General features: G+C 44.3%; 2 protein-coding genes, 2 long non-coding RNA genes and 1 other non-coding gene across 9 annotated transcripts in view; all 5 read left to right on the top strand.

Moving 5' to 3' along the window:
- Nucleotides 1-1,532: 1,532 nt before the first annotated feature.
- On the top strand, nucleotides 1,533-7,796 carry PUS1 (pseudouridine synthase 1). Of its 2 annotated transcripts, none has more exons than XM_030460446.1 (6): nucleotides 1,533-1,605; nucleotides 2,054-2,278; nucleotides 3,190-3,327; nucleotides 3,998-4,100; nucleotides 4,376-5,073; nucleotides 7,410-7,796. In XM_030460446.1, the coding sequence occupies exons 2-6, from the start codon at nucleotides 2,063-2,065 to the stop codon at nucleotides 7,455-7,457; spliced, it is 1,203 nt and encodes a 400-aa protein (XP_030316306.1). In that variant the 5' UTR covers nucleotides 1,533-1,605; nucleotides 2,054-2,062; the 3' UTR covers nucleotides 7,458-7,796. The 2 variants fall into 2 exon arrangements, with proteins under 2 accessions (XP_030316306.1, XP_030316305.1); XM_030460445.1 differs by having other exon boundaries at nucleotides 1,600-1,802.
- Nucleotides 7,797-8,166: 370 nt separating this feature from the next.
- Nucleotides 8,167-12,273, top strand: LOC115599217. Of its 2 annotated transcripts, none has more exons than XR_003988222.1 (4): nucleotides 8,167-8,312; nucleotides 9,859-9,992; nucleotides 11,682-11,872; nucleotides 11,972-12,273. It is a non-coding gene; the product is annotated as an uncharacterized LOC115599217 (long non-coding RNA). The 2 variants fall into 2 exon arrangements; XR_003988223.1 differs by lacking the exon at nucleotides 8,167-8,312 and adding an exon at nucleotides 8,376-9,137.
- Nucleotides 12,274-12,481: 208 nt separating this feature from the next.
- On the top strand, nucleotides 12,482-14,927 carry LOC115599202. Of its 3 annotated transcripts, none has more exons than XR_003988206.1 (4): nucleotides 12,482-12,673; nucleotides 13,141-13,444; nucleotides 14,188-14,296; nucleotides 14,701-14,927. It is a non-coding gene; the product is annotated as an uncharacterized LOC115599202 (long non-coding RNA). The 3 variants fall into 3 exon arrangements; XR_003988207.1 differs by having other exon boundaries at nucleotides 12,485-12,673; nucleotides 14,212-14,296; nucleotides 14,794-14,927; XR_003988205.1 differs by having other exon boundaries at nucleotides 12,485-12,673; nucleotides 14,212-14,296.
- Nucleotides 12,519-12,658, top strand: LOC115599245. The gene has a single exon (XR_003988245.1). It is a non-coding gene; the product is annotated as a small nucleolar RNA SNORA49 (small nucleolar RNA).
- A 212-nt stretch (nucleotides 14,928-15,139) lies between the features above and the next one.
- The window catches only part of EP400 (E1A binding protein p400), a 48,452-nt gene continuing 43,244 nt past the window's right edge, over nucleotides 15,140-20,347 (top strand). Inside the window, exons 1-2 of the mRNA XM_030460299.1 lie at nucleotides 15,140-15,226; nucleotides 17,071-18,424. Coding sequence (XP_030316159.1) covers nucleotides 17,102-18,424 — 1,323 coding nt within the window. The 5' untranslated portion in view covers nucleotides 15,140-15,226; nucleotides 17,071-17,101. The remainder of the gene's footprint in view (nucleotides 15,227-17,070; nucleotides 18,425-20,347) is intronic.

Here is a 20,347-nt window from a genome sequence, read left to right as displayed (position 1 = left end):
CAAATTTGCCTGGAATGAGCCAAATTCAGAAATCACAGCAGGGAGGGAGAAGAAATGGCAGTGAACAGACAGGCAGTGTGACTGCATAAGCTTCACTTCCTAAGGAAATGAGGCAAATAAAGATTCAGACTCCCTGGCTGAAGTGATAGAGAAATTTGTGTTCCCGTTTCCCTGGGCAGCAGTGCTGCACTGTGACAGGACATCTTTTGTCACTTCTCTAAACAAAGAGCAGCTGGAAGAGCATGATAAATCTTCCCTTGCCCCACCCCGCTACTGAAATAACTCAGAAGTGTCAGCTCAGAAAAGGATGTGCTGCATTTCTTCCCCTTATTAGCAGATACAACAAGCCTGCTTTTGATAATCTGGCCTGCTTGGAAATGTCAGCCCTTCAATTTTCCATCTGAATGAGTAAATGGAGCTCTCTTACACTCATCTTGCAGCCTGCCAGGGAATCTGTGTCCTCTCTGGGTAGCTCCATCCTATAAAGCACTGAAGCTTATAGCATAACAACACAATTTCCAGGTACACCTGGCTTTCCAGGAGCTACATGCTGTTGCCTGATAAGGGTGCCTGTTGTGCTCAGCTTTCCTGTTAAGTGCATCACCACTGCAGGTAAAACTTGCTGCAGAAGACATCAGTTCCTTGAGAGAGATGGCTGGAGGAAAACCTGACAGGAAACCCAAGCCCTAGGTGTCTGTGCTTGGTACTGCCACAAACAGAAGTTGTGTGGAAGGTGTATGTGTGTGGGGGAGGTGACAGTGACAACACAGGGACCAATGTTACATCCGTCTGGGAAGGGAACCGTGAGCTTTCAATGGCAGAAATCTCCGTGGTGGAGAATTTCCTCCCACTTGTCACACTGTGACTGCAGTGCTGCTGGTAGAGCTTCATCCAGGTGGGTTTGCAAGGAGAAAAAGGACTGGTCCACTTACACAGCTAATATAAACCACAGGAATGGTTTGAGGTGGGGTTTTTTTTTTGTGTGTGTCGGGGGTTTTTTTTGTTGTTTTTGGTTTTTTGTTTGTTTTGTGGGGGGTTTTTTTTTTTGTTTGTTTGTTTGTTTGTTTTGTTTTTTCCGGTTTGCCTTTTCCCCTGCACTGTCCGATGGAATAATTTGACAGTCTTTTCCCATCTGTTGGCTCCCGAGGGACGCTGTGGGGTCGGTGGGTCCGGGCAAGGTGAATGTCCTTTCAGTGCCCTATTGCCAGCACCGAGTCGGGCCGGGCTCTGCAGGCCGGGAATCCTACAGCAGCCTCCGGACCATCCCCTTCTGAGACTCAGGAAAGAGCTGCGATCCAGAGGGATGCTCGGGGGGGGGGGGGGGTGTGGGTACGGGACTTGCTGTAAGGACCCCACAGCCCCGGGCTGTGATGCTGACGGGGGCGGTTCGGACGCCCCCAGGGGGAGACCTCCGCCGCTGCTTCCCCGACCCTGCAAAGCATCCCGGGTCTGCGGGCCCCATTTGGGCCGTCCCCGGTCCGGTCCAGCCCGGCCCGGTTCCCGCCCCCTCCGCCCCGCCCCGCCGTGTCCCCACGCGGCTGCCGTAGGGTTGCACGTGGCTCTCTGGCGCCGCGTCCGCAACCGGGGGGGTTCGGCAGCGGCCGCGTAAGTGGCGGCGAGAGGCGGGGACGGGACCGGCACCGGGACCGGCACCGGGAGCGGGGCTGAACGGGACAGCGGCCGCGGCTTCTCCCGCTCGGCGCTCGGGGACGATGCTGCGGTGGGGGCTGAGGGTTGTGAGCCGCGGTCTCTCCGCCCCGGGAAGCGCGGTGTGCGGCGGGCCCTGGTCTCGGCTGCGGAGCGTACGTACCGCCGGGCCCGCTGAGAGACCGGGGGGACCGCATCGGCTCCTCCCCTCTAAACCCCCCCTCTGTGCTGGGGAGCCTTCCTCTCCAGGGGGGGCTAAACCCCTGGGGGAGGGGGTTTAGGCGGGGAGAGCGCGGGGGTGGGTGCCCTGCCCTGCCCCACCGCATCCCGGCTGCTCCCGGGATGGAGCTGGAGCTTTTCCCGTCTGTTTCTGGCTGAGTCGTGTTTGGTGGTGTGTTCCTTGCAGGTTGTCACAATGGCAGAGGATCTGGGAGCAGCAGCTGCCAGCCAGACGAAGACGGTGAACAGCAGCAGTGAGGTGGTTGAGAGGCTGGAGGAAAACGGGCACCAAAGTAAAAGGCTGAAGAGAGATGTAGATGAGGAGGATGCAGAGGATCAGAATAAAAAGTCACCCAAAAGGAAGATCGTGTTACTGATGGCATATTCGGGCAAAGGGTACCATGGGATGCAAGTATGTGGTCTGACAGAAGAAGGCAGCCTGCTTGGTTTGTTGAAGTCTTTGACCACAGAGGTTGAGCAGGGAAGCAGCTGCAGCTTGAAAAGCTGGGGCAATACCTGTGCATGCCTGGGTTCAAAGGTTTGGCAGTAATGTGAATTAACAAAGTCAGTGGTGGTTTGGGATTTTAGTGGGGCTGCCTTCAGTGTAGAGTATCAGCAGAAGATCATTCCAAGACTGTGCTGCAGATAAGGCTCTTGAGGAGACTGAAAGCATAGGCACTGCAGTTCTTCCAAAGCTTGCAATGCTGTCTCATGATCCCCTCTGGCCAGTGCTCCAGCTTCTTGTTTGAAGCATTCATTTCAAAGCAGTTGAGCAAAGTTTTCTTAAGTTTAGGCCTCACGTTGTCTCACTGTCTCAGGTGAAACATGCAGATTCTGGAGAACTGAGCTGCATTTTTTTGAATGAAAATCTGCACCACATTTGCATGTGGAAGAAAAGGGATGTTGCTTTGCTACAGGACCAGCTTAGGAGCAGTGCCCCAGACCTGCCCATGCAGTGGCTACCTTGCAGCACCCGGAGTTGGCAGATGGAGGGTGACTTTGCCCCATCTGCTGCTCCTCTTAGTGTACTGCAAGATACACACATTTGGGGAGCACTTTAAAAAGCTCCACAGGTTAATTGATAAGACTGCACTCTGGCAGGGGAGGAAGCCTTTCTTGCTGTTGCAACAAAGTAGGTTTGTTCCACAGCAGTAAAAGTCACAAGTATGTGTACATCCCTGTGTGTGTCTGCTTCTCTGCTCTTGTAACTGAGTGGTGTGTGCTGAGTGTGTGTACTTTTCAGCCTTACACACCTCACAGCTCTCATCTTTGGTTATACAATTATTACTGGTTTTCATATTTTTACTGTACACCCTCTTTTAGAGAAACTTGGGATCTTCACAGTTCAAGACGATTGAAGATGACTTAGTATCTGCCCTTGTTCAGTCAGGCTGCATCCCAGAAAACCATGGGGAAGATATGAAGAAAATGTCTTTTCAGCGGTGTGCTCGCACAGATAAGGTGTGTTGGGTAGGGCCTGTGCTCTCATAACTGGTGTATCCCTGCCAGTGCCACTGGGGTTGACTGGTGAAGCATTCTCTAGAGTTGAGATCCATTAGCAAATACTGCTGGCAGTGAATGTTGTTTGAAACTTCTCCCTTCATCCACACTAAACATAGGTGAATGGAAGGCACAGGATATTGATTAGATGGTATTTGTAAAGCTGATGTTTTGTACCTAAACATTCTCAGCATTTCTGTCACATCCCCCTGTTTCAGCCTCCCAACCTGCTGCTGCTCCTCGTTGCTGCTGCCTGCCTGTTGGGGAACTTGAGAGTTCAGCTGGATTTACACCTGCAGAGTTCTAAGTCTGAGCTGAAGTTCATGGCTGATCTTGTGTATAAGCAATTTGTTTTCACTTGGTGCTTTAATTAATAGCAATTAAGTACAGTGAGATGTCACAGAAGGGAGTGTAATATTCTAGCTGGTGTGGCTATGCAGCCCCAGCAGCCTTCCAGGCATGCTCTTGGCTTGTATTTCTGCCTGTGGTCTTGCTTTTGCCTCATTTCAACCTGAAATGACCATTGAGAAAAAAGAATAAGCTTGTTCTCCAGCTGTTCAAATTCTGCAAGTGCTATCCCAGAGCTTCCAAGGTACATAATTATGTGTCTCTGTGTTTATGGTTTTTATAGGGTGTGTCTGCAGCTGGACAGATTGTGTCACTAAAGGTCAGGCTAATAGATGACATCTTAGAAAAGATCAATAACCATCTTCCTTCTCACATCAGAATTCTGGGTAAGGATACTGGAATGGGCAGGGAAATTGTTTTCCAAGAACATCTATCTCTTGTAGCAGGCTTCTCCCTTACCATTACAATTTTACTCATGAGCAGTTTAGTTTTAACATGAATCTGTATGTTGCCGTTAGTTCAAAATTAGGGTCCTATAAAATAAATCTTCCTATCTTTCAATTATATTGTATTTTTTAAAAATATGCTTGCTAGTAGGTGCAAGATCCCAATCAGGTTGTAACCTACTGATTCAGAAACCTAATGTCGCTTTTAAAACAAGGTCTGAAGAGAGTCACTGGGGGATTCAACTCCAAGAACAAGTGTGATGCCAGAACATACTCTTACATGCTGCCAACATTTGCCTTTGCCCATAAAGACCATGAGGTGCAAGAAGAGGTTTTTCGACTGGACAAAGAGACCCTCATGAAAGTGAATAAACTGCTTGCTTGCTATAAAGGAACACACAACTTCCATAACTTCACATCTCAGAAGGGACCCAAGGACCCCAGTGCCAAGAGGTACATCATGGAGATGTACTGTGGAGAGCCATTTGTGAGGGAAAACATCGAATTTGCAGTGATCAAAGTGAAAGGGCAGAGTTTCATGATGCACCAGATAAGGAAGATGATTGGGCTGGTGATAGCTGTTGTGAAAGGTTATGCTCCTGAGTCCATCATAGAGCGTAGCTGGGGAGAGGAGAAAGTAGATGTCCCCAAAGCTCCAGGACTTGGGCTGGTCTTGGAAAGAGTACACTTTGAAAAATACAACAGACGTTTTGGAAATGATGGACTGCATGAGCCACTGGAGTGGACAGAGGAGGAGGAGAAGATTGCTGTTTTTAAAGAGCAGTATATCTATCCCACCATTATCAACACAGAAAGGGAGGAGAAATCCATGGTGAACTGGCTGAGCACCCTCCCCATTCATGACTTCAACTCCTCTGCTGTTGAGAGTCAAGCCAACAACAAAAACTCAAAGGTAATGATTGAAGCTGTTGTTTTATCAAATGGAAACTGTCAAGTTGAAGTAGCTTTTCCTTCAGGCACACTTGTTTTTTGTAAACGTGCCCTGGAAGATAACAATTATCTAGGGTGTGAAATATCTATTATCTTTTCTGTCTTTGTGCACTTGATGATAGTGGATTGAATTGTACAAAGTGTTATTTTTGAAGGGCTTTGCATGGGGCAGTTGAGAGAGGGAGGAAGGGAGGAAGGAACGTTTTAAAGCACAGGTCAGCTTACAGAATCATAAACTAACAACAGAAATTGTGGACATGTTACCAGCCTTTGCTGTTGTGAAGCTGGATGGGAGATTAGTTTTCAGGTTTACAATTGGACATTAAATACCTTCTGGCTCTTTGTATTCTGTGATTTTGGGCTAGTTCTCATTTTGTGTTGTGCCCTGTTCACTAGATAAAGTTTAGAACTGAGAAGTTTCGGACTTTTTTTTTTTTTTAATAAATCCACCATAAGTTCAAAATAGTTCATCAGAACAACTACTTAGTAAAAGGGGTTATCACAGAATCTGATTTCTGACAACTGCTGTCAGCAGTGAGTTGCTGTAACATGTAAGTGTAGAATACATTTTTAACCAAAAAAAGATGACACTTTAATTGAAGGAATTCTTTTTGTGCTGGAGATGTTTCTAGCTTAACAAGAAAAGAGTGGAAAGATGTTTGGGGTGTGCTAGAAGTAGGTTGGAAACCATATGAGAAATCTTGAGTCAAACTGTGTTTCAACAACAACCCCTGAAGTGACTTGAAATACACCAGTGCTTGAATGAACAAGTCCCTGATCAGCCAAAAATTAACTTTGAAGCAAGTCCTGCTTGGGTGGGGAATTGGACTTGATGACCTAAATTTACCTGGCAGTTCTTTATGTAATTCAAATGTTCTTGGTTAGAGGGCTGGCAAATCCTTGAAAGATGAATGTTGAGCAGGGCTAAAACTTCTGTGTGGTGTGACTCAGAAGAAAATAACATTTTTTCACCTACTGGATTCTTTGAAATTTATTTTGTGTAGATAATGATCCTGCTCTGAAGAACATTAGGTTTAATCCCATCTCTGCCATTGTTTTATGAGAAAGAGTTTTGACTTGGAAAATTAAATATACAGCCTCATGCAATAGTACGAGCAAGATCCCAGGTATTTCTTAGGGTTATTTTTGCACTTGTGGTATTTTTTTCCTGAAGTGTAGTGCTGCATGAGGACATTTGTGACAGGAGGTTATGGCAAATGCCCCATTAATTTAGTTAAATGGGACCCAAAGACTCTCTGGTGCAGAGAGTCCTTACCTGTCTCAGGGGTCTTGATGATAATATTGGCAGGACTTAATTGCTGAACTGATGAATCGCTAGCAGGAGGCAGGTCTGCTTGCTTTAGATAAACTCCACCAAATACAGTTTTGACATCATAGTTAGCACCAGCTGTCTGGAGAAGGATAAATAAGGGATGATATGACAGAATCCTTTGAGATTTTGCAGGCTGTTTGCACTTCAATGAGCTCTGCTTGCTGTTACGAAGGCAACTGTCTAAGTGTCTCAGAATTTGTTTTGTACTGGGATATTAAACTGTCAGTGTTAAATGCATGAGATTTGGGAGTTTGTACGTTTTCAGCAAGTGGTGGTGAGGAAAAAAAGGAGTAACTACAAGCACATTGTCATGTTACCCTTTCTTTACAAAATCTTTTGATGCCAATCATACTGGTAAAAATACATGTTTCAAAAAATCACATAACCCCCCCCCCAAATTTATCAGTGTTGACTCCTGAAGGAGTGGCTTCCACTTAAGAACTCAGACTTCAGTTTCCTTGTAAATTGCTAACATTTCCAGTATTTGCCTAATATTACTCTGTACAACAAACCACTGTTAAACAAATGTGAGCCCTTGCAGATCTCTCATGCAGGTTAGACATAAATTCTCTGCAGCAAACAAGCCCAACTCTCAAGTCTGGTTTTAGACAATGCAAAAAACCCAAGAAACAAAAAGACTTGCTAACTTATCTCACCTGCATTTATTTTAAACAACAGCATTTCGTACTATTACCCCACTTTAAGTTTCCCCACATAAGGCAGGTTGTAATCATGCAGTTTTAAATATAAATGAGATTTCTGCTGGTAGTGTGTGTAATCCCATGTACTGTGTCTTTGCTGCAAGAAGTGTTGACCATAACAGAACTTTGCTAGAATAGGTAGGTCTAAGAGACAAGCCCCATTTTCTTATACTTTTGAGGAAGTTTGAATTAATATCTTTGATTTAGGTCAGTCTCTAGGTATAAATGAAATACTGACAAAGTGTTTTCTATTTCACTTTACAGAACAGCAGTGATGTTGAAGGCAGTGATGATGATGATGATTCTGACTGAGCCTCAAAGTGTCTGGACACGAGACCCATGCTGCTCGCCATTCCCTTTGCCTAAAAAAAAGTGGCCTTTTAAAATCCAAGAATCCAGTAAAGGAGGGGTTTGTGTGCTTGCAGAACAAGAACTGGATGGCCAGGAGAAACTGGGTGGGAAAAACAGTGCAGTAGAAAAAGAGGCTTTTTATACCACTGCCTGATTCACCTGACTGGTATACTTGAAAAATAATGTAAGAAAGCAGCTTTCTAAAAGAATCTTGTAATGCAGGAGGTCTTAATAGCTATTTGCATAACGTTTTTATTATACGTTTACCTGGAAAATAGTATTTTAAATATGTAAAACCTCTACAAAAAGAGGGTCAGAGGATTTCAGCGCTGTATGAAGAAATACAGAAGTGGTTGAAATTCTCGAACGGACTCGTAATTCAAAGGGCACAGCACCCAGTGCGGTGGGGAGGGAGATGAAAGCCGAGGGCTGGGACGGCGAAACCTCCTTATTGTCCGAGAAAACCGAACCCCACTTGGGCCGAACCGGACCCGGGACCCGCCCGCTGCGGGGGCGCATGCGCTGAGCTCCGCTGCTCCCCCCTCTCTTTGCGGTGGGACTGTCGGGGTGGGGTTACTGCCCCCCGCGCCCCCCCTCAAGGTGAGAGGCGATGGTACCGCCCGGCGGGGGCGGGGCTATGGCGGGAGGGGGCGCTGGGGTCGCGGTGCCCGGCGCGGCGGGGAAGGGATCGGGAGCGGGGGACGGAACCGGGGAACGAACCGGGCACCCAGCGGTGTCAGAGGTGATCGAAGGGCTGGGGACGGCGGCCCAGGTGTGTGCCGGGGCGGGGGAGCGGGGCAGCCAGCGCTGTCAGAGGTGAGGGAAGGTCTAGGGGCGGTGGAAAGGTCGGTGTCAGCGCGGGCGCTCTGAGAGAGGGATTCCCGCCCCGGTCGGGCCCAGGTGCCGAGCCGGGGCTGCTGAGAGGGACATTGGGCTCTGTTGGGCTCTGTCCTGGAAGATGGAGGTGGTAAATTACCTCCCCCCCCACCTCTGCCCGGGGTACCGCAGCTCCGTGCGGCGGGTGGGAAGTTCCTGTGAGGGGAGGTGCGTGTGAGGCTGCTGGCACCGGTACCGGTACCGCCGGGCTCCTGGGGTGTCTCGTAGTAGGGCGGGTTTGGCATTGCGTTGTAGGCTCAGATAACTTTAGCTTTGTGCTAAAGCTGCTTGGCAGCCCTGCCAAGGAGCGCTGCAGAGCTCACCGCATTTTCAAGGCTGCGTTGACTCAACCCGGGTCAGGTTTGTGCCGGTGACCTGCGAGGCTGTGAGGGATTTAGGGGATAAATCGGCAGCGCTTTCCCAAACCTGAGGTCTGGGATTTGTGTGAGTGAGGCCAGGCAGCCCCGTTCCAGCCTCCATCATCCCCAGGTGGGTGTCAGGCCTGGCTCTGATCCCTTCACGCTGACCCCAGGACACGAGTGGGCTGTCCCGGGTCCTCTCAGGAATCCTCTGTGTCGGACTGCCAGGAATACAGCAAGGAGGTAAAGCTACCAGGATGATAAAGAATTCAAGTGGTTAAACTGAGTTATGACATCGATGATAATTGGGGTGACCTTTCCTTATAAAAGTTGGGCAGGAAGCAATTCTGTGGCTAAAAAGACCATTTCATAGCAGAATAAAGAGGATGGAAAAGTGAAATCAAAGGTAAAGGTGGGTAAAGGCTTGGAAGGGGTAGACTGATGCACTGTTTGATAGATAATGAGATGCTTTATTAGGCTGGCTTCATTTCAGTTCCAAAATAGTACTTCCTATAGGGAGTCATAATTAGTTTTGTTAACAGTTAAAAAAAAAAAAAAAGTTGTGACCTTTAAAATAACACTATTTTATCTAGTACATATATGACTCATTTATAATAAAGTATTTGCTGTGTAAGTTTTAAGCTTTGTAATTAAAGATAATTGCTTTAATGAGATTTTCTGTAATTGTAACATTATATCTAATACTAATTATTATACAATTAAAAAACCCTCTGGAGGAAATCTTAGTAGGCGCTGCACATCTCATTTTCCATGCATTGGGCTTAAAGTTGTACCCTCTGTGCCTAATTTGTTGCTTCCTTTAATTGCTACTGCTGTCAGAAATTGTCCCTTTTTTTTGTAATTTGATACCCTGATAGAGATTGGTTGCCTCGCTGTCGCCTCTCTGTAGGGTGCTGTTAAAGAGCTTCTGTTGTCGGGTTAAAGAGATGGTAAATACATTCTAGACCAGCATGCTGATATCTTCATAGCTTTCAGGTATGCAACTGTATTGTAGCGTGGTAGCAAGTTGATTTGTGACCAATTTTTGACAGTTTGTATTGCCATTCTGTTTGGTTCTTTTAAATATTCCACTATTTTAAATACTGAAATTGAAATTTTTTTTAAAGTTTCTCTGCAAGCTGATGCCTTCTGTTCCTCAAGTGGCCAGGAGCAAAGCCAGGAGCAAAGTGGAGCAAACTTGTCAAGTCTGCATAGTTCCTTACCCACTCCACCCAGCAGGAACCCATCTTTTCTTCAGCAGGTACAACCAACAAGCTGTGATAAAAAGCAGATGATTTTGGTCCCAAGGCCAGTTCCTGCACAGCAGCAGGTATCAGATTTGCATAGCATATCTGTTAATTTATGTCATTTGCAGTGGCTACTCAGTTTAAATATTCTGGTGCTGGATTTTAACTTTCATTGAATCAGATTAATTGCATGCTTCAAGTTTCAGACTTGTGTGGTAGGTTGCAGGTAAGATACAAGGTGCAGCAAGAGGGAGCAGCATGCTAACTTCTCACTGTGTCCTGGTGTTGGTGTCACTTGTGCTTTATGTTGAGACTTTGTGGATGACAGAATTTATTACTCCAGCTTGGGAAGAAAGGAGCAAATCATTTTAATAGCTTCTGCAAAATAATTTACCACACACTAATAATTTGCTTCAGATAGCTGCTGTATAGCACATCTGGGTGTAAATCTTTCTTGACAGTAGAAAAATATCTTCATTTAGATTTAGAATGTTCTGTAGATAGTTGTATCTCTGTTTTGGTTTTAGTTAGTGATGCAGACATGCCATATAAAGTTTTTTTTTGGGGGAAAGAAAATTAATGTGAAGGAATCAGACAGATTCTATTTGGAAATAGAATTTGTTCTTCTAACAAAATCCTAGACAGATTTAACTACACAGAATCAATTATTTTAACTTATTATGCATTATATTTAGAATAAAGGGGGAGAAATTACAGTGAAAATTTGTGCTGCTTGTGCTGACTTGCCAGCAGTTGCAGGATGCTTATGTCTAAATAAATATCATAAACTAAGTGTGTTTTTAGATGAACTTTTTAGAGAATTCTGCCCATCTGCCATCTGGCAAAGCATTTTAGTTCTGTGAAGATTCTCAGTGAATCAGCCCAGCTCTTCTCATGAGATCTAGAGGTACTATATTTTATGAGGTAAAAATAAAGTTCTCAAGACTAAGTAGCACTGCATCCCAAACTTCTGTACTGATTTCCTCTACTTGGATCAGTAGAAGAAAAATCTCTCAGCATTTTTCTGCCAGGATTAACAAATGATGCTGGGCTGGCTTTGCAAACTGCCTTCCATATTCAAATGCTTTAGAGGTTCTAAAGGATCCATTGCAAGAACTCTTCCTGACAGTGAAGCAGCAACAGATGGCACTCAAGGAAGTTGTTACTAGGTAATTGAGACAAATCCATTTGCAGTCTTTGAGCAAATTTTCTGGGGGTACATTACCATCCAAAATAAGGTATTCATGTAATACCTTTACAAGTGTTAAATGTGTGGCCTTGTTTTATCCTTCCTACAGGCTAAATTCCTTTATTCAGAATCTACTTGCATCCCTGTTGTATAATTTTAGATCATTCTTAGATTTTAATAGTCTTAATAATTCCATGGCAATTGTTAGCAACTACATAACCATTCCAAATTATTTTGACATATATTGTAGTTTTTTTGATGAATAGTTACAAAACTGTAGGAGCTGTAAGCCAGCTTATCTGGGTAACTTTACAGGTAGTGGTGATTTCCTCTTGTCTTGTTCTGATCTTAAGTGTTATTGCATTTACTTAATGTTGGCATAAAAATTAATCTACTGATTTACTTTCAGCTACATTTATGCTTATGTACAGGCATACTTTTTATTACTGCTTTTGAGTAGTTAGCAACCCAACTGTTAAAAATCAGTATCTTAAGGTTTTGCTTTGCTTTACAGAAATCTGTGTGTATTGCCAGCTGTAGCTGTTGCTCCTCCATATCTGAGGCAAATCCTTATACATACACCCATCAAATGAAGGTCTTAAAGTTTAATCTAAAGAAACAGATGCTCCTTCCATTCAATGCAGCAGACAGCAATGCCTCATTTTCTACAGTTTCCAGATCCCTAACTGGTGCAACATGATCCAGGTATTTAAAAACCCTCCAGCTGTTATAACTGTGTGGATGTGCTCTCTCTAATTGTTGAATGCTACCTGCAGAACCTTCAAGTCCTTATTTCATAAACAGGCAAGATGGAAGCTATGGATGTCTTGCTTCAGCAGCTGAAAGCAAGAGGACATCGTGTGCTGATTTTGACTCAGATGATTCCTGTGCTTGATATTCTGAAGCTTTTCTTGAACTTCCATTTTCTCACATACATAAGAGTTAATGAGAGTGGTGCTCACAGTTGGCATTGTCTGGTAAGAGGTCCTCTAACTCAAGCTAATAGTGAATAGATGCTCAGAGTGGGAGGGGAAAATGCTCAAGGGAAGTCTAATGCATTTCCAAGATTCATTTGCATAATTTCATTAGTTATTTAAGCAATTATATATGTAGCTTTAGCACTAAGTATGTAATTATGTACAAAATGTCTGTCATATTACTATTTGAATGAGACATTCAAGGTGTTACCAGGAGGTATGCCACTATTTGTCTTACATTTATGAGTAATTTGTGCTTGAAATACAGGCCTTTTATTTCACAATGTTGTTTTGATGAATTGCTTTTGCTTTTATTACCTGTAGCTATCTGTATCATCTGTACTTTAAGTGTGGTTGCTGCTTTTATGTTGGCATTTCCTCAGCCTTACTCCAGGGGCTTTTGTTTTTTTGTAGAGTGCCCTGGCATTGCCTGAGGATAAATTGAAAGTATGCTCATTTCCCTCCCCAGAAAGATTCTCAGTATCCTCTGGGGCCTACAATTTGAGCAAATATTAACAATATGCTTAAGGTATTATTTCTTTTTTTTTTTTTTTATTTCAAATTTCAGCATTCTTTCTGTCAGATGCAGTAGGAAAACATGAAGGGGTACTTTGCCTGGAAGCAGAATGAGACAGCACAATAGAAGGGATTTACTTCAGTCAGTAGACAAGAAAACTGATGAGGGATGCACAGAATGTAATATTAGCCCAGTCAGGTGTGCTTAGTCATAGGGCATAATGTGACTGCTGTAATAGATCTTCAGATTTTTTATCTGGTTGACTGCACTGTAAACTAATATTTTTAACAGTACACAAATTAATTTTGAATTGCTTAGATTTGTAATGCAGGCAATCAGATAACTTAAAATACTTGCAAGCTTAATGTTGGGGAAGTAATAAGAAAGCAATTTTCCCAATCTCGTTCTGTGGTGTTTATTTAGAAATTTAAGCTTTAATAATGGGAATTTGTATTAAGTTGCTTGTCTCCCCATTTCAGGAATCCATAAAAAAAAAATCAACTAAGACAAGCAATTCTTCTGTGCTGTCCTTTCTTTCCATACTCCTTCCACAAGTGTCAGCCATGTAGATGCAAATACTGTTGTGACATCATATGTCTTATTCAATACTTGAAATCATGCTTCTGTAAGGCTCTTTGCTCTGGATATGGAAAAGAGGATTCCAGGAAGTTTACAGAAGAGACACAGTCTAAGATAAGAGATGGGATAGGTTCAGAGCTGCATGATTCAAGAAATACCACTCTTCCTTCACATGTAGAACACCAAGCTAGCTTTGTGGATCAGGTATGATGATTCCTCTTGTTGTATGTAGACCTTTGGAAATATTTTAAATTTGCTTTCCCATGCAGCATTCAAAATGGCTTTCATGAAGTACTTTACTTCCACTCCATTTCCATTACAGTGCTCAGTACAACCTTTCAATATTGAAACAATCAGAGGAGGTAATCTGAGCTTTTTGATAGATCTGTTAATGTACTGAAACACTTAAGTCACTACATGTTCTCCTGAGGCTTGTCAATTGCATTGGACTAAATTCTACCTTGTGATATAAAGCTGTTTTACAGTCCTGTGCTCTCTTAAAGGCCTTTCATCTGTTTCTTCTTAACCACGAAATGACTTATCCTTTGCTTTTTATAAGCTCTGTCTTTCCCCTTTGGCTCTTTGTGCAGAACCCATTTGGCAGCCTGCTTTCAAACAGCCAATCAAAACTGGATAATAAGTTGGGTCACTGAGGCATAGAATGGAACCTTAAAGATCATCTAGTTCCAGCCCCCCTGTGGTTATCTTTTTTTTCAGTTAGAAAAAGAGAAACCTGTAGTTGGAACCTATTCTCAGGGGTACTGGTGGGACATGAGCACAATACCAGAACGTCAGATTTTTGGTCATTAGATTTCTTTTCTACCTTAAATATGGGGCTATTATGTGCAACTGAAAGAAACACACTTACTTAGGTTTTTTTTTTCCTACTTGTTTTTAAATCACTGGCTATTTACATGTTTCTGATTCAAAAGCTAAATAACTAGCAGTGTGTCAATGTTTTTTCTGAACAGCTTAAGCCAACTGAAAAGTATGCATTGAATTTCTTGGAACTGTTCCATACTTTTAATGACCAAAAAAGCCAGAAAAGTCAGCAAGGTAAGTGACTATATTTAATTTCCTGAATAAGTAATACAAACAGAATAGGAGTCCTTTTATACTGTTGTCAGATTTTTCTATTTTATTTGTTTATTTGTGTTGTTTTGTTAATAAGCACTGAAATATTGTTTGAAATGATCATTAGGTACCACATCAGTTCCTAATTAACAGATGGACACTTTTCCCTTTCTCTACTGGCATAAGGGCCTTACCCAAGAAAAAAACCTCAGTTTAACTAACTTTGCCGTGACATTTAGCCTGTAGAAAGTGAGTTAATTACGTCATTACTAAATCTGTGGCTGTGTACTGCTCTTTGCCTATTTATTGTGAAAGTTGGCACAACCCCTACAGCTCCCTTTCTTTCCTCTTTCCCTTCTTTCTGCATTTCTTCCTTTGCCCCCTAGGGGTCTTTTATCGCCCGTTCTCTAGGCGCATCAACATCTCGCTCGGCCTGGCAGCAGCCACGTTTGATTTGCGTTTTTTTTTGGTACTTTAAGTTTTGAAGAAAAACCTCCATCCCTGCGAGTGCTGCATTTTGAAGAAAACCTCCAGCCTTGTGACTACTGAATTCTGAGTAACTCCGAACACTCCTCCCCCCCTATACCCACGCTAACAATAAAAGTCAATTTTCTGCCCTGTCCCTGAGTCTCCTTCCAGCTCTCCCACAGTCCCCACCTGGGGGGGTACTGTCCTCCCTGTCGCGACATAGCCCCCCCATCACCCCCCGCACCCCTGGGCCCTGCGTGCTCCGGGCGCATGCTCGGGCAGGTGCGCATGCGCAGGGCGGGCTGCGGCGCAGGCGCGGCGCGAGGCGCAGGAGGCGGGTTCGGCTGCTGCCGGGGCTGTAGCGGCTGCCGCCCCCCCACACCCCTCCCGTCCCTCCCCGCTTCCTGTGAGGAGCGAATGGAAAGTCTGGCCCCGGTGCCCGCGGTAAGTGGGGCCCGCGGGGCTCGGGGGGCCGCGGGGAGAGGTCGGGCCCCGCTCCTCTCCACCTTCCCCTCACTCCCTCCCCTCACCAGCCCCGCAGGCCTCGGGCCCGAGGCCCGGCGGCAGCGGCGGAGGAACGGGCCTTGGCCGCACCGCCGCACGGGTGGGTAGGGCCGGCTGCGTCCCGCGGTTATGGGGGGTGTGTTTGTGGGGGGGTTGGAGCGGCGGCGGAGCTTCCCGGGCCGCTGCCTCGGCGGGAGGGTGCCCGCTCGGGCCTCGGCAGGGAAAGCCCGGCGCGAACTCGGGGTGCCGGGCTGGGCGCTCGCCGCGGGCCCGGGCCGCCGTGAGGGGCGTTCGCGTAGTGGAGTGTGGGGACACAAAAGGCGATCCCTTGGCGGGCGGGCAGAGGCGCGCTGCTGACACTTCTTATCAGTGTGTAATTAATTAAGTGTTTTCACCTGGGCCGTAAATGTTACCGAGGTATAGGTAATTAAAATAATAAGACCTTGTTGCTGGCGATGGGTGATATCATTTGAATCTTAATTATTTGGTATCAGCGCTGTGAAAGAGTCGCAAGGCCACGAAGCGTTGTGGTATTATTAAATCTTTTGGAAAAGGTGCCTGTGAGGAGTGGATTTATTTCCCTTTCCCGCTCCGCGGGATGTCCCGCAGTTTCCAGCTCCGAATAGCTGGAGAGGCGAACCCTGCCCCGAACAGCCCCGTCCCCTCCGGGACCTGTTGTCGCCAACACGTGTGTGACAGCGCTGCTCCCTCACCTCCCCGGGCTAACGGGGTAAAGAAAGGAAAATCTCCGTCCCCAGGGCTGGAGGAGGTTGGTGGAAGTCGCCCAGGACATGGGAGGGGATGAGCTGGATGGTGTTTCCCTGCCTCAGCAAGGAGTGGGTTAGTCGGACAGCTCCGGTACCGCCGTCGTGTCGGTGCTGCTGCTTATTGCCACTTGAAACTTTAACTAAACAGTCAGGAGCGGAGACACGTAGTTGTGTGTGTGTGTTCGTCCTGAAATACCAAACCCGAAGCAGTTGTTTCCAAAATACGGGAGAGATTTTGAAAAAAATCTACCTGATAGGGTGTGTCAGTGGATTTTTTTTGTTTTGTTTTTTTTTAAAATCCATGATTGGAATACAAAACCTGAACGTGTTTGGATTTGTGGATAACTTGTCTCAATAAACAGCATTTTAAATGAAATGCAGATTTGGATTGATATTCGTCTGCTTAAGTGTGCTGAAGGAAATAGAAGGCAGATTTAAGTCCCAGATACAATAGTTTTTCAAACATCTAGTAAACATTTAGTAAGGTGATATTTCATAATGTATTTTTCTTCATTAGCTAGAACAATAATGTTGAATAGTTTGTGTCTGGTTTTATCATGTCTTTAGTTACTCTTGAAGAAACCTACTTTACGTTTTAAACAACTGTTGTGTTTTTGAGAGAATTGTATTTAGTGTTGAACGTGCTGAAACGCTGTGAATAATGAACCCAAAAAAGTGTACTTTTGATATTGGAGGCTGGTGATTCCACAAAAGAATTGTTGGGATTTTGTTTCAATGATCTGAAGTCATCCTGACTAACCAGGAGGAACCTATCATTTGTGAAGCTATACTATAGTGCTTTGTTAGCTCGGGAAATGCGTGAGAGATTTAGGGAGCATTTGTGTGACTGAGGGTTTTCTATAGTTTGACTGAGGATATAAAGCATTTTTAAGTAAGTTGCAAAGACAGAAAAAACAAGTCCTTACTGTAACACAGTCTTTTGAATAGTAACTAAGTAGTTTCTGTTGCAGAAATATTTTATCTTCCCTGAATTTCTGTTTCTGTGTATTTCTTTAGAGTGTACTGTAAAAAACCTAGAACAGTGAGAATGCACCATGGTAACGGTCCTCAGAATGCCCAACGCCAGCTCCAGAGGTCCAGGTCCTTCACGGGCAGTGAGGGAGAAGAGCAACAGGCAAATTTACCCCAGTCCCCTGCAGCTTCTTTTGCACCTTCTGCAAGTCCATCTGCACCCCAGTCCCCCAGTTACCAAATTCAGCAGTTTATCATGAGTCGAAGTCCAGTGGCTGGGCAGAATGTGAACATCACTCTGCAGAACGTTGGACCGGTGGCTTCAGGAAACCAGCAGATAACACTCACCCCCTTGCCAATTCCAAACCCAACATCACCAAGTTTTCAGTTCAGTCCTCAGCAGAGGAGATTTGAGCATGGATCCCCATCCTATATCCAAGTTACGTCACCGCTGCCTCAGCAAGTGCAGTCTCAAAGCCCTACACAGCCTAACCCTGTGCCAGTGCAAACATTACCAAATGTTCGGGCAGGCACTCCAGGCCCTGGCTTGGGGATGTGCAGCCAGAGTCCCACCAGAGGATTTGTAGATGCTAGTGTGCTTGTGAGACAGATCAGCCTGAGTCCTTCGAATGGGGGACACTTTGTATATCAAGAAGGACCGGGAATTGCACAAATTGCTCAAGGGGCTGCTGCCCAAGTACAGCTTCCATCTTCTGGGACACCTGCTACAGTAAGGGAACGCAGGCTTTCACAACCTCATTCACAGTCTGGTGGCACCATTCATCATCTTGGTCCTCAAAGTCCTGTGGCCAGTGGAGCAAACATGCAGTCTTTGACTAGCCCGGGCCATATTACGACTACGAGCTTGCCTCCCCAAATCAGCAATATTATCCAAGGGCAGCTTATGCAACAGCAACAGCAAGTGCTGCAGGGGCAGCAGCTGGGTAGACCCATTGGATATGACAGAACTTCTGGTGGATTGATAGCAGGAGTTGGAGGACCTAGTGCATTTGGAATGACATCACCACCTCCTCCCACGAGTCCTTCTCGGGCCACTGTGCCACAGGGGCTGTCAAGTCTTCCTCTTACTCCTGCAGTTAATACAGCTGTGAAGAAACAACCCAAAAAACTGGAGGAGATCCCTCCTGCCAACCAAGAGACGGCTCAAATGAGAAAACAATGTTTGGATCATCACCACAAGCAGATGGAAATTCTTAGGGAAACTTTTAAGGAATGCTTGATTGAACTGTTTTTCCTGCAACATCTTCAAGGAAATATGATGGACTTTCTGGCTTTTAAGAAGAAACATTGTGTTCCACTGCAAGCATACCTGAGGCAAAATGACTTGGATCTGGAGGAGGAAGAAGAAGAAGAACAATCTGAGGTCATCAATGATGAGGTAAGAAATCTGTTGGTAAATGTTTTGCGATAATAGTTGTGACACCTGGATTGTAAAATATTGAAGGACATGACAGTACCTGAAAAATATTTTTTTCTACATGAAGTACAGCAATTTTTCTGTAAATAGTTGGTCTGAGAGACTGCAGTTCTGCTAGTAGGTGTGATTCAAGAAGTCAGTTTGAGCATGCTGTTAGATGTTTGCTTTTAAAAAAAAGAACAGAGAAGTGAAAGGGGCTTTCACTGTCCTAGACAGTATGTAAGCCAGCCCACAAATAAAGATGGTGTTTGAGTGGAAGCTGTTTTAATTTATCAGAATGAATATGAATAGGAATTGTAGATTAAATTTCGTTTTCTAGACTTACACACAAAAAAAATTAACAGTCTTATAAGAGGTTAACATTTATTTGACTCGTGTGACTTGTAACCACAGGTGTTACTGAAACTCGTTGTTGTTGTGGCCAGCAAAAAAACTGAATTAATCTAATTACTCAGAGTGAACACGTGAATCATATTGTATATGGGACCATTGTGATTAATTGGGTTACTTAGGGTTACTTAGGCTGTTGTGGAGCTCTGTGCAGGTATTGCTGTCTAATTAGTTGGGACTTAAAGATGGGACATGGACAAGTTAACTTTGTTATTTATAAAAAGGTTTAAAATTACTAACTTGAATCCACTGTTTATTAATGACAAAGGACGTGAAATAAAGATGCCATGTGATTTTTTTTCCTGCACATTTGTATCCATTTCCATGGCACTCAATCTGCAGCATCCCTGGGGGTGCTGGAGCAGTGCTTGCCCTGTGCAGTACCTACCTGCAAGCCTGCATGGCAAGTGGTGGCAACAGGGTAGATGTAAGAGATGGCAGTCATAAATACCCAAAGTGGCACTCATAAATATCTCTTAGAATTTGTAAAAATATGCATGGGTATGTAGTTGCCAGTTTATAAAGAACCAAACCAAACATCTTCTGGAAAAAAACACATATTTCTTTAAAATACCTGTTAGAAATGAGTGTCTTTAGTGCAGATTGATGGCTCTCACAGGTGTGAATCATTTGTGATCATATATTCAGCTGCAATTTGTGGGAAATGATGACAGCAGAAGTTTAGTTTGTTAATTGCTTTGTGGTTTAAACTTCCTGACTAGGAAAAATATATTTCTGCTTGTGATAGTTATTGATAATTTTGAAGGAATAATTTCTTTCTATATGTAGTAACATAAAAGCTAGGCTACTACTGTAATTGATTGACAGTGGATATTTGTGTTAAACCGTGACAATATTCAATTTTTTTTTCACCTGGTTTGTATTTCATCAAATTGTTTAGGTGTTCTTGTTGGGTTGCGTGTTTGTCAGCTGAAATAACAGGTATTTTTAACTACAGTGTCCACATTTTGAGACTTCTTTAGCAGGTGTAAATTGTGTAGGTTCACTGAAGCAGTGGCACTACTACGATTTACATTGGTTGAGGCTCTATTCCTTGGTCTTTTGGGTTTGGGGTTTGCTGTACTTCACTGCTGTCTTGTGCTGGGTTGTCTTTTGTCCATTTAACTGCCCCCTGTCCATTTAACTGCTGGAGAATTTTGCAAATTTCAGGAGCAAAAGTCTTTTCAAGTGTTGAATCCATTTGAAATATTGATACATCTTTTGAGTATGTTCTTTCTTTGTGTTTTTTTTGTCTTCTCTTTTATTTCCCCCTCCCCCTCTTTATCACTTTCTGCTAAAGCAATGCGCTTCATCCCTTGCCTGGAAAGGTTGATCACTGTGGGAATTGAAGGGGAGAGTGAATGGTGGCTGTGCTCATTGCTTAGATAAATGTTGGAGCTCTTAAGTTCAAACTGTCTGTCATGCTAATTTGTTGTCTGTTAGGAGCAGCAATCATTAAATTTAAAACACACTTTTATGTTAACTGGATAAAAG

The sequence above is a fragment of the Calypte anna genome, chromosome 15, assembly GCF_003957555.1.
Source record: "Calypte anna isolate BGI_N300 chromosome 15, bCalAnn1_v1.p, whole genome shotgun sequence".
Taxonomy (NCBI): Eukaryota; Metazoa; Chordata; class Aves; order Apodiformes; family Trochilidae; genus Calypte; species Calypte anna.
This window is presented reverse-complemented; position numbering and strand designations above follow the sequence as displayed.

Bases quoted from the DNA above. Each gene is read 5' to 3' on its own strand.
- PUS1 (XM_030460445.1), top strand. From the start codon at position 1,713: ATGCTGCGGTGGGGGCTGAGGGTTGTGAGCCGCGGTCTCTCCGCCCCG. The intron at 1,803-2,053 runs GTACGTACCGCC...TGTTCCTTGCAG, and splicing joins CCTGGTCTCGGCTGCGGAGC to GTTGTCACAATGGCAGAGGA. The intron at 5,074-7,409 runs GTAATGATTGAA...TTCACTTTACAG, and splicing joins CCAACAACAAAAACTCAAAG to AACAGCAGTGATGTTGAAGG.